General features: G+C 45.9%; 1 protein-coding gene across 2 annotated transcripts in view; it reads right to left on the bottom strand.

The window, feature by feature from the left end:
* Positions 1 to 169: 169 nt before the first annotated feature.
* The window catches only part of Gpld1 (glycosylphosphatidylinositol specific phospholipase D1), a gene marked incomplete at its 5' end in the record, with an annotated part of 66,747 nt that continues 53,452 nt past the window's right edge, over positions 170 to 13,464 (bottom strand). For both annotated transcript variants that reach the window (XM_008847099.2, XM_017801665.2), the window contains 3 exon segments: positions 170 to 2,689; positions 7,263 to 7,313; positions 7,397 to 7,423. In XM_008847099.2, the coding sequence (XP_008845321.1) occupies positions 2,609 to 2,689; positions 7,263 to 7,313; positions 7,397 to 7,423 (159 nt within the window). In that variant the 3' untranslated portion in view covers positions 170 to 2,608.

Raw genomic sequence — 13,464 nt, 5'->3', positions numbered from 1 at the left:
GCCCCAGCTATCCTGGAGCTCACTGGGCCCAGGCTGGCCTTGAACTGCCTCTGCCTTCCGAGTGCTGGGATTAAAGGCATGTGCCACCATGCCCGACCTGGCATGACATTTTTAACCAACCCTTCAGAGGGCATCCAAGCCAGTGTGGGCAAAGCAGGGACATACATGAACCGATCAATCCTGGCTTTATTCTTGTGAAGTGCCCAGCAAACCTCTCACCGAGGAGCTCTTTGTTTGAGGAGCTGCTTGTCAGAAAGGCGCTGCCTGAGCTGCGCAGCTCTGACTTCGGAGGTGCAGTGCCGAAGCAGCACTTGAGCTTACGTTTTGCTTTGCCAACTTCGCTAGCCATAGAGCCGATGCCGGACTGGGGATCACAGAGGCCAGGGCGCTGCTCCCAAGCCCACCCCAATCCCTCCAGCTCAGTCCGGGAGAATAAAGCCATTCCTTCTTGAAGAAAGGTGTTAGATCACAGAAAAGAGACCAAGTATGTTAATGTGGTCTGGCATCTGAAGTAAAGATCGCAGAGTTAACTTTTGCACCAGTTTACGTTGCTGAGTGAGGAGACCCTGGAGTATTTGTTTCCGCGTTTCAGAACGATGCTCAGAATTTGTTAGTGCTCAGTGGAAGCAAATTTTAATCCACCTGTGAGATGATGCCTTAGATTGTCATGTGCAATTTTTTTCTCTGTCCCGGTTTTCAGTTTGCTTACAGGTTGATCTTCAAGTGGGCGCACTGTTTACTTTGCATCTGCCAGTGGGCTTAGTGTGGTGAACTGTCCTGTAAGCTTGGCATCCTCCGTCTTCAGAGGCTTGTAAGCTTCACCTAGTGCTTGCAACTCGGTGATCAGACACTGAGCCAAATACAGCCCTGAGGCAAATAGTGACCGAGTTCAGATGCAGACGGTCGGTCAGCAGAGCAAAGGGGGCTGGGTGAGTGCGGTGGTGGCGCTGCCCAGCATGCACAGAGCCTGGTGTGCACAGAGCCTGGTGTGCATAGAGCCTGGTGTGCACAGAGCCTGGTGTGCACAGAGCCTAGTGTGCACAGCCTGGGCTCCACCCAGTACATCTGCTGCTTTATGTAACAAGATGAACAGGGACACTTCTATGGTAGTGGCAGTGTGAAGGCAGATGCTCCTAACCAGTCTTTTCTAGAATGCAGTGTCAGGTGTCATTCCAGTGTGTCTGTTGTATGTTACAGCTGCTCGACTCATAAATGAATATATATACTAAATTCCTGTCCCCCAAAATTACCTCGCTTAATTAAGAATAATTGTTCAGTAGGTTGAGCAGCCAGTAATTATTTCCCAAGCAGTCAGGTGTCCCGAGTGCCTTGCTGCCCCTAGCAGGTCATGAATTGTACACACCTCAGAGCAAGCAGGTGGCTCCAGGTGCCTGTGTGAGCAAATGTCACTTCCTGTTTCCTGTGCCCCCCCAAGCTTCGGAAGCTGCTCTTTGGTGTCCATTTTAAGTCACTGTGCAGCCATGAGAATGACAGAGAAGGAGCTCCAGGGGGACATCTGTGGCGTGCAGCTCCCACTAGGTCATGGATCTCTCTCCACATGATCCTGTGTGGCTTTGGATGACGTCTCTCTCCCAACAGTGGCGAGGCTCTCACTGTTGGAACACGGTCTCCACAGACTCGGGGCAGGGTAGGGCACAAGCTTCACTGTTTAATGTGAAATGGATCCTCATTGAGAGAGGACCGGTGGATGATGGACGTGTGGCTCTTCCTCTTGCCCCGTGTTTCCACTGTACACTATGCTTTTTAGTATTCTTTAGCTAAAGTCAACTTCTGTCTCTGTGACAAAATACCCAAGATGCACAGCTTAAAAAGAGGAAATGTTTATTTTGGCTCATGCTTTCAATAAAGTCAGCTCCTGGGTTTGGGGCCAGTGGTGCAGCAGTACATTGTGGCCCAGGTGTGTGGCAGAGGAAAGCTGCTCACCTCAAGCAGTGGGGAAGCAGAGAGCAGGGAGCACCCGAGTCCCAGTACAGGATAAGGACACACTCTGATGATGCAACTTCCCCCACCAGACCAGGTCTCACCCCAAAGTTCCCACCACCTGCCAGCAGCATTGTCAGCTGGGGGCCTAGCCTCCGACAGATGAGCAAACCAGGCTAGCCTCCACCTGGGATGCAACTGCCTCTGCTGCCCCACCTGCTGGGAGTAAAGGTGTGCCCATCAACAAAAGTGTTTCGGTGGTTTTGTTTTCTGAGACGGGGTCTCTGTAGCCCCACACCCAGCTAACAAGTGTTTTTTAAAAAAGTTGGAAGAGTCCTGAGAGCTAACCATAACCTTTCCAGGTTTGAGAGAGGAGAGCATTGGAGCAGAAGAGGAAGTGCGCTGTTCAGTCCTGAGCACAGGCAGGAAGCACAGCAAGGGTGGTATAGACACAATGGAGATGAGGAAGAGAGCCTTGAAGGAGACATAAACCCCACAGTGCCTGTTGCTTTCCAACTTCGTGTGTCCACACGTGGCCTGACTGGGTGGCTGTCCCAGGATCCCCACCTCTGTCAGGATTCACCACAGCTCCTCTCGGGGCCACCATGTCCACCCTAGAGATGAGGGCCCCAGAGGGAAGGGCTGAAGAGTGGATTGCGGCCTTCAATCAGCTGAGGCTGTAGACGTGCAATGCCCCTGAGAGGCGGGCTCCCCAGGAACTCCTCCCTGCAGCAACCACCACTTGGCTCTGTAGACACAACACAGACAGCTGTCATGACCATGACATCCATGCTCCCAGAGCAGGTGTGCTATGTTCTGGACATGCAGAGGGGAAGCAACAGGGCCCAGACCCCGGAGCTCCAGCCTAAGCTCGTCCCTTGGTTCACACACCACTTTCTCAGATATGTAGCTTTCAGGAAGTTCACTACAACCACTCTATTGAGACAAGGTCTCCCTGTAGCCCCAGCTGGCCTAGAACTCACTATGTAGACCAGGCTGGCCTTGAACTCACAGAGATCTGCCTGCCTCTGCCTCTCAAGTGCTGGGATTAAAAGCGGGCACCACCATGCCCAGCTCACAACCACCTTGCACTTAAAAAGGACAAGAGGCAGAGGCAGGCAGATCTCTGTGAGTTCAAGGCCAGCCTGGTCTACATAGCGAGTTCCAGGACAGCTGGGGCTACAGGGAGACCCTGTCTCACAAAAAAAAAAAAAAAAAAAAAAAAAGGACACGTACGTAAGTGTGTTTATTCCAGAGTCTGCTTTCTGCTGCAGTGTGGACTACGCTGGCATAACGAAGACACCACGGCTGCCTCCACAGCTCATCCCTGCTGCTTGGCACATTTAGGGCCGTTTTCAAAATTTGCTTCAGGTGTTTGTGCTTGGATTTGATTTTTGGAAAGTGTCAAAAGTCACTTTGAACCAGGGCTGTTAGTGAGGGCTGGCCAATCACGGCCGCTTGTGTTCTGGTCAGAGGAGGGTGCGGCAGGTTACCTTAGTGCTTTCATGGTAACACCACTGACAACTCAGGTGAAGGTAATGGCTAAAATGCATTGAGGCCCTACTGTGTGTCATTCTGGGCAGACTCTCACCACCCACAATTACCTCCTAAGAGAAAACTGACCTTTTCAGTAAACAAATAGCAATTTTTCTCCTCTTAGCACAGATTTACTAAATGTGTTCCTAACTTGGCAGTGACCAGAGTCCTTTCTGTTTCCGGTCAAACCGTGCTCATCCCTAAAATCAACCCTTCCTGGCTGCATACTGTGTATACTTCGTCAAAGTCTAATCTCAGAAGCAGCTCAAGGCCGGTGGGCTCCCTCCACCTGCCAGCATCCTCGACTGGCCAGCACAGACAGCCGCTGTCTTTGGCTCTGGGCTGTTGTACATTGATATCAAAGTCTTCTGGCTGTTTTATTCCTCCACCTAAGCAGTAAGCGGGAGGCCAGGCCATGTCTGCTCTGTCCACCCCTGATGCCCAACATCACAGCTCTGACACACACAGCAGTCTCAAGAAAGGCTCAAGCATGGAGCCAGTGGCTGTGCTCCCCTATAAATGCCAAGGCTACTAGTTCCACAGTGGTCTGAGTCCTGATCCAGGTCCCAGGGAAAGGCCGTGCTGACTGTCCCAGGAAGCAGTCCTCAGCCCTGACTTGGGGAAATGCCACCCTGACTTCCGTTTAGACTCAGGACATAGTTCAGGTGTGAGCTTGGAAAGTGGGGACTTTTAATTGTGACAAGCAAAACATAATTAGGAAGGTGAACTCACAGCACTGCAGAAGGAACTGACTGAATTACTTTTAGGCAATCTTTATCAGTGCTACGGTTGGTATGTGTATGATTCTAATCAACACATGAATGTCTAACTTTTGGAAAATGCATATAATTTTCAATAAATACCAAATTTTTGATAAAGTACCCTTTGGAGAATCCTTCACAAGCTTAATATTTCTAGTTGTACTTCGTTAAACCGTGAACTTTGTTGGGCTTCCTGTTAAGTGTGCCAACAAGAGCTGTTGGCCGCTAGAGGGCAGTTGGACCCTGAGTGTCACACGTCCAGCCTGTGTCCCCTGCACCCCAGGCCTTAAAGACTGCCCAGAGCTCTGGAATCTGAGGACTCACAGCCTTCCATAACTACCCCTTCAGCATTCAGTCCTGTGACAACCTGCTTTTTGCCTTCCTGTGTGTAGGGCTGTTTTCTCAAGAGCAGGGGCTGTCTTTTCTTAGTCTAGTTCTGCACAACATCGTATCCTAAAATGAATGAATGGTTTAGTGCTGTTTGTTCTGTTTAAGGTAGGGTCTCCCTGTAGCCCAGGCTGATTCGAAACTCTGAGACCCAGGCTGGCCTGGAACTCCTACCTCAGCCTCCCGGGGGCTAAGATTACAGATGTGAGCCACCACACCCAGCTCTTTGGCGACGTATCATCTTAAGGTGAAGTTTTTTAATCTGTTTATTAAAACATAGTGTATGTCCTTTAGCAGTCTCACTACTAAGCTCACCTACAAGGACATTTGCAGTTATATACAGTGTGAGCAAGAGTGCTCACTGCAGCGTTGGCTGTGAGTGTAAAACGTGACAGTAGTAAGCGAAGAGCCTATGCGTGAGAACGTGAATTGGGCTGGGCTGTGACATGTCCAACAGAACTGTGCAGCTCTGAAGACAAATCAGGCCGTGCTCTGTCTCAGAGGGAGCAAAAGTGCCAGCAATGGAACCATGGGGGCTGGAGCGGTGCCTCGGCTGTTAAGAGCACGTGCTGTTTTCCCAGCGTTCCTGAGCTTGAGTTCCGATCCCAGCACCACGTCAGGCAGCTCACAGCCGCCTACACTCCAGCACCAGGGGATCCCATGCCTCTGGCCTCTGCAGACACTGCGAGCATGCACGCACGTACACATGCACGCACGCACACATGCACGCACGCACACACGCACGCACGCACACACGCACACACACACACGCACAATTAGAAAATAAATCTTTTAGGCCAGGACTGGGACAATAGCTCAGCAGGTAAGAGCACTGGCTGCTCTTACAGAGACCTAGGTTCGGTTCCCAGCACCACATGATGGCTGACAGCCATCTGGAACTCCAGTTAGAGGGGAGGCATTGCATGACATGGGTGCACTAACATACATGCAGGCAAAATGCTCATATACATATAAAATTTTAAAGAGGGAAACCATAGTGTTTCTCTAGAGTCATTTAAAGGCTAACAAGGGGGCCAGGAGGTAGCTCAGTGGGTAAATATACTTGCTGTCAAGCCTGACAACCTGAGTTCAATCCCCAGGACTCACACAATGGAAGGAGAGAACCGACTTCTTCAAGTTATCCTCTGACCGCACACTGCTGTGGCATGGCATGCACACACCATGCACACACACCATGCACACACATGCAAGGTATTTTTTTGGTTTTTTTGTCTTTTGAGATGGTCTTCCTGTAGCCCCAGCTCACCTGATATTTGCTGTGGAGACCAGACTGCCCTTGACATCACAGAGATCTGCCTGCCTCTGCCTCCCAAGTGCTGGAATTAAAGACATGCACCACCATACCCAGTGTAATTTTAAAATATCTTTTAAAACAGTCTGGATGGAAAATGGGCGAGGGTCAGGTAACACTTCAGGCTGTGTGGGTTATCTTTGACATGACTGTTTCTGAAGTGGCCCTCTAGTGTGGTGACAGGTAGACAGGCCAGGGAGGAGCATGTGCAGCGGCCAAGCTGGAGCCCCAACACCATATCCAGACAGCAGCACCCTTGACACATGAACCCTGAAATTTGAACCTCATAGGACTTTCATGAAAATATTCCTGGTTTTATTTATGTGTATGAGTGTTATGTTTGCATGTATGTAAGTATACCCATGTCATGCAATGCCTGAAGAGGGCATTGGATCCCCTGGAACTGGAGTTGTGGATGGCGTGTGGGTGCTGGGATTTGAGGCTGGGTCTTCTTCAAGAACAGCCAGTGCTCCTAACCACTGAGTCTGCTCTCCAGCCCCCTCGTTTTTTTTTAAATTTTATTATTTTTATTTGATGTGTATGTGTGTATTCCCTGCACATAGGTAAGTGCACCCGTGTTGTGCAATGCCCATGTTGGTCAGAAGAGGCTGTTGGATCCCTTGGGACTGGAGTTACGGACAGCTGTTAGCTGCCACGTGGGTGCTGGGATTGGAACCTGGGTCTTCTGCAAGAACAACCAGTGTTCTTAACCCCTGAGCCATCTGTCCAGCCCCACCTCCTTGTTTTTTAAAACTATTTAAATATGACCATTTTTAGTTCACGACCATAAATCAAAGTCAAATATAGTTGTCCTGTGGGCTGTACTTTGCCAAACCCCTGTTGTAGGGTTTGAAACAGGAGAAAGGAGGTACTTAAATGTGATAGGAGCCGGACTTGAAGGAGCAAACCTTTAATCCCAGCATTTGGGAGGCAGAGGCAGCCTGATCTACATAGCAAGTTTCAGGCCAGCTGGGGCTACAGGCAGACCCTGTCTCAAAAAAAAAAAAAAAAATGTGATGGGAGCTGATGAGATGGCTTAGTAGGTAAAGATGTTTGCTGCCAAGCCTGACAACCTGAGTTCGTTCACCAGGTCCCGCTTGATAGGAGAGAACTGACTTCTGCAAATTGTCCTCTGACCTCTACATACAGTCTTGTGGCATGATGAACACACCTCAAAAATAAATAAAGGTAACCAAAACTGCAAAGCAATAGGTGTGTATGAATGTTACTTTCTTTTTCGAAATAGATACCTAATAAAAGTGTAAAATTTAAGTGATCAGACCCTGGCCTTAGGACAAACAGACGTCACAGTGAGGTGTACTCACCTTCCCCTTGGGCCCCACAGCGATCAGTGAGCTCCCAAACCTTGAACTTGCCTGTAAAACACACGAGATGGTTCAGCCATTGAAGTAAGCGCAAGGGGGCTTTATTTTTCCTCAGACCTTCAGACGATACTTACTTCAGGAGAGATTAGTACGTACTGAGCCTGAAGACAAGAAGAGATTAGGGGAAAGGGGTGGTTAGTGTGATTATGGTCATGCAGGTGTTAACTCATCTGACTTAACCTTCACACGCACATTTCAGCTTTTCCAGATTAGCCTTACAAGTGTGTGTGCCCTTTCATCCAAGAGGGTCCATTTATAGGAACTTAGCTCCTAGAAGAATAATCAAATGTAGAAGACATTTTTGTTTTGTTTTGTTTTTTTTGGTCTTTTTGAGACAGGGTCTCCCTGTAGCCCCAGCTTCCTGGAACTGACTATGTAGACCAGGCTGGCCTTGAACTCACAGAGATCCGCCTGCCTCTGCCTCCCGAGTGGCTGGGACTAAAGGAGGGCGCCACCACGCCCGGCATGTTTGTTATTGTTTATTAACATTTAACTGCATATGTGTCTTGTGTGTCACTGCTGGAGTTACAGGCTGCTGTGAGCTGCCCGATGTGGGTGCTGGGAATGGAACTCAGGTCCTCTGGAGGGAGCAGTATGTGCTCTTAACCGCTGAGCCATCTCTCTAGCCCCTAGAAAACATTTGTGTGTGAATGTGCACCACTATGATTTATACCAGAATCAGCCAGTTACCACTTAATGATGCGTGCTTAGTCATGCCGCACTGAATCCACGACTTAACAAACCTTAAACTGGCTTATTCATAGATAAAGGAGTGGGCAGCCAGCAAATACATACAGTAATATGTCTCAATTAAACTTGCATCAGACTACATCAGGTAACAGAGCCTCTGTACCATCTCCCTCTGTCTCACCCACACTCCCCTCCCCCGTTTCTTGGCAGAGGCTTCTGTGGTCCAGGCTGGTCTCCTGTCTCCACCTCCTTCCCCAGTGTTGGGATTAGAGGGTTGACTATGCCTGGTCCCAAATTCTTAGGCATTTTGAGTGTTTGTATTTTGCATTTTTCTGATTCTGGAATATCTGCATATGCATGATGAGATCTTTTAAGGATGAGCCCAAGACTACACATGAGGTTCATGCATGTTTCACATGTATCTTACACACATGGCCTGATGGTACTTCACTATAACATGCTAATAACCATGAGACCAGCTTTCTGCCCTGGAGCCTCCCACTTACCACCAGCTCTCCAGCAGTCTCGGACTTCAAGCATTTCAGAGCAGGTCAGGGATGTGTAACCTGCAAACCAGCATATTAGCTGGTTGAAAAGTCAGGCTAGCAGAGCTGGAGTGGTGGCTTAGCCGTTAAGAGCACACCTGAGTTCAGTTCCCAGCACCTGCATCAGGTAGCTCAAGCCCTCATCTGGCCTTCACAGGCACCTGCACTCAACATGCACAAATTCATACACACAATGAAAATCTTGGGGTTGGAGACATGGCTCAGCCGTTAACAGCACTGGCTCCTCATGCAAAGGACCCAGGTTTGATTCCCAGCACCACATGATGGCTAACAACAGTTCATAACTCTAGTTCCAAGGGATCCCATGATCTCTTCTGACCTCCATGGGCATTGCACAACATGGGTGTACTTACACATGTAGGCAATACACACATACACATAAAATAAAAAATTTAAATTTATAAATAAAAATTTAAAATAAAAATATTTTATTTTAAAAATAAAAATATTTTTTAAATCAAGCTAGCCAACAGCAGTGATGCATGTCTATACACCCAGTACTTGGGAGGTGGAAGTAAGGCTATCAAGCCAGCCTTGGCTACATCCTGAGTTTGAAGACAGCCTGAGTTATAGGAGATCCTGCCTTAAAACAACAAAGTCAGGTTAAGAATTGTGAACAAGAGTCAGGTATACTGGCAGATGCTATTAATCCCAGCACTCGGAAGGCAGAGGCAGCCAGATCTCTGTGAGATTGAGCTTAGCCTGGTCTACATAGCAAATTCCAGGCCAGCTGGGGCTATAAGGAGACCCCGTCTCAAAAAGAACAACATTAAAAACTGTGAACAAAACCATGCATGAGGGGCTGGAAAGATGGCTTGGTGCTTAAGAGCACTTTCTGCTCTTGCAGAGGACCTGGGTTTCGTTTGCACCTGGCAGCTAGCCATCTGTTAACTCCAGTTCCAAGGGACCTGATACCCTCTTCTGGCCTCTGCAGGAATGGGTGCACTTGCATACATGTAGGCAAAACACTCATACACATAAAAAGATAAAATAAATAAGGGCCTGGCGTGGTGGTGCACTCCTTTAATCCCAGCATTTGGGAGGCAGAAGCAGGCAGATCTTTGTGAGTTCAAGGCAGCCTGGTCTGCAATAGTGAGTAGAGTAAGTAGTGGATTCCAGGTCAGCTGTGGGTACATAGACCCTGTCTCAAATATATATTTTAAAAATTTTTTTAAAGTAGCCAAGCCAAGAGCAGACTGCTAGAGTCCCGAGTTCTGGCCTCCCTCTGGCAGAGGGCCTGAGAATGCAGGGGACTGCCTGAGAGACTTCAGGTCCTACCTCAATATGGTGGTGAGCTTCCCCTAATTGTGCCATACCCATCCCCCTACCTGGGATTTCGTGAGGCCTCTCCCAAGGCCCCGGGGCAGATCTAGTTTTGGTAGGCTAAGGCTGAGATCTTAGCAGACAGTCTTAGATAGTGGGTTTCAACCTCCATTGGTGTAGGGGCTCTGATCGCAGCAGACCGCCAGAGAGTGCCAAGTTCTGGCCTCCCTCTGGCAGAGGAACTGAGTACCCAGGGGACTGGCTCAGAGCGCCCAGATCCTGCCTCCACATGGTGAAGGAAGCCTGAGTGTACCTGACTGGAACTTGAATTGAGGTTCTGTGGGTGCTCCTGAATAGCTGATCTGAAGCCATCAGTTCCCTCCAAATTAAACCTGAGAGAAACCGACATAAACAATCAGAAAAGGACCAAGGAACACCAATAATACAAACAGAAGCATACTTCAACTTAATTCTCATGTCAGAATCACAAACAACAAAAGAAATTCACGTGCCAAAATCACAATGAAAGAATAATAAAGTGGAAAACTAAAACTCTATGTCCTCACCAAACTCCACAAATCCTGTAGAAGAGTTCTATAAGGAGAAGCCCCTAGAGATAACCCAAAACACTGAATTTAAAAGAACAGTAAAAAACATGATCAATGAATTCAATGAATTTAAAGAACACATGAACAAACAAATCAAAGAACTGAAAGAAGATAGGGATAAACTTCTGAATGAGTTCACAAAAGAGTGAAGAAACCTCAGGCAGAAATGAAGAAGGAAGTGCAAAACTCAATAAGCCAACTCGAAACAACAGGGGAAAGCCTCACAGCTAGAATGAATGAAATTGAAAACAGAATATCAACACTGGAGGATAAAGTTGAAGAATTGGACCACTCAAGCAAACAGTATGGAAATTTTTTTTAAAACACAGGAATGGAATATGCAAGAGATGTGGGACACCATGAAAAGACCAAATCTACAGATCACAGGCTTAGAGGAAGGAGAAGAATTTCAGATTAATAGTGTTGACGAGATCTTAAATAGGATTGTAGAAGAGAATTTCCAGAAATTAAAAAAGACATCACCATACAAATACAGGAAGCACATAGAACACCAAACAGACAAGATCAGAAAAGAAACTCCCCACGACATATCATAGTAAAAACACTAATGTACAGAACAAAGAGAGAATACTGAAAGCAGCAAAAGAAAAACAACAGGTCACATACACAGGAAAGCCCATCAGAATTACAGCTGACTTATCAGTGCAAACTATGAAAGCCAGAGGAGGCTGGACCAAGGCATTTCCAGTTCTCCGTGACAATAGATGCCAGCCCAGAATATTTTACGCAGCAAAAATGTCTATTAGAGTTGAGGGGGACAGAAAAATCTTCCATGACATGAATAGCCTGAAAGAATACATGTCCACAAAACCAGCCCTTCAAAGAATACTTGAGGCAATACAGAGAGCAGAGAGAGAAACAACTGTACCCCAGGGGCAAAGAAAATAAATAAAGGTATAATGGGGGAAACACAAAATTAGAGAACACAAACAGCAATCAAAATGACAACAACCAATGCACATCTTTCAATAATAACCTTAAATATCAATGAACTGAGCTCCCCAGTCAAAAGACACAGGCTAAGTGAATGGATTAAGAAACAAATTCCATCTGTTTGCTGTCTGCAAGAAGCCCATCTCACCTTCAAGGACAGACATTACCTTAAGGTGAAAGGATGGAAAAGAATATTCCAAACAAATGGCACTAAGAAACAAGCAGTCGTTGCAATTCTAATATCTGACAAAATAGACTTCAAAATATAACTAATCAGAAGAGATAAGGAGGGTCGCTTCATTCTGATCAAAGGAACAGTTAACCAAGAAGATATTACCATTTGTAACATACATGCACCAAACTCTGGTGCACCAAAATTCATAAAAACAACACTACAGGACTTTAAAACACTGATTAACCCCAACTCAGTAATAGTAGGGGACTTCAATACCCCAACTGGACAAAGAACGGATAGAGAGAAATCTGAATTAAATAATACCATACACCAAATAGACCTAACAGACATCTTTCGAATATTCCACCCAAGATATTCCATCCAAGTACCAAAAAATACACTTTCTACTCAGCACCTCATGGAATTTTTTCAAAAATTGACCACATACTGGGCCACAAAACAAACTTCAACAAATGCAAAAAAATTGAAATAATTCCATGTATTCTGTTGGACCACAATGCAATAAAGCTCAAAATCAACACTGGACAAAGCCCTAGGCACTACATGAACTCATGGCAAATGAACAACACACTCCTAAACAATGAGACGGTCAAAGGAGAAATTAAGAAAGAAATAAAAGAACTCCTGGAATTCAACAAAAAGGACAATACAATACAACACAACCTCTGGGACACTTTAAAAGCAGTCCTAAGAGGGACATTTATAGCTCTAAGTGCCTACATTAAAAAATTAGGAAGAACCCAATAAATGACCTAACACTGCAACTCAAGGCACTGGAAAGGCAAGAACAAATGAAACCCAAACCCAGCAGAAGAGAAGAAATAATAAAAATCAGAGCAGAAATTAATGAAATAGAAACAAAACAATACAAAGAATCAATGAATCTAAGAGCTGGTTCTTTGAAAAGCTAAACAAGACAGACAGACCCTTAGACCAGTTAACCAAAAGAAATGAAGAGCAAATCCAAATCAACAAAATCAGAGATGAAAGGGGAAACATCACAAAAGACACACAAAAGACCTAGACCATTATAAGAGAATATTTTATTTATTATTTTTATGTGTATGTGTGTATTGCCTGTGTGAAGATAAGTATGCCCATGTTGTGCAATGCCCATGAGGACAGAAGAGGCCATTAGATCCCCTGGAACTGGAGTTACAGACAGTTGTTAGCTACCATGTGGGTACTGGGATTTGAAAGCAAGAACAACCAGTGTTCTTAACTGCTGAGCCATCTCTCCAGCCCCAGGGAATATTTTTAAAACTTATATGCTACCAAACTTGAAAATCTAAAGGAAATGGATGGATATCTAAAATCATGGGATCCACCAAAGTTAAATCAAGAAGAGATCAACAATTTAGACATATAAGGAAATTGAAACAGTAATACAAAGCCTCCCAGCTGAAAAAAAAACCCAGGCCCAGATGGATTTACAGCAGAATTCGACCAGACATTTAAAGACCTCCAATCAATATTACTTAAATTATTCAAAATGATAGAAACAGAGGGAGAACTCCTAAATTCCTTCTATGAAGCCAGCATCACTCTAATACCCAAACCAGGTAAAAAACACAACCAAAGAAGATAACTATAGACCCATATCCTTAATGAACATAGATGCAAAAATTCTCAACAAAATACTTGCAAACCGCATACAGATACACATCAAAAAGATCATTCCACATGATCAAGTTGGCTTTATCCCAGAGATGCAGGGATGGTTCAATATATGTAAGTCAATAAATGTCATTAATCATATAAATGGACTCAAAGATAAAAGCCACATTGTCATCTCAATAGATGCAGAAAGGGCTTTTGAAAAAACTCAACATGCATTTATGTTCAAAGTCCTAGAGGGAATTGGA

Source organism: Nannospalax galili, unplaced genomic scaffold (assembly GCF_000622305.1).
Source record: "Nannospalax galili isolate Female #2095 unplaced genomic scaffold, S.galili_v1.0 scaffold503, whole genome shotgun sequence".
NCBI lineage: Eukaryota > Metazoa > Chordata > Mammalia > Rodentia > Spalacidae > Nannospalax > Nannospalax galili.
Note: the sequence above shows the minus strand (reverse complement) of the source record. Positions and strands in the feature narration are given on the sequence as shown.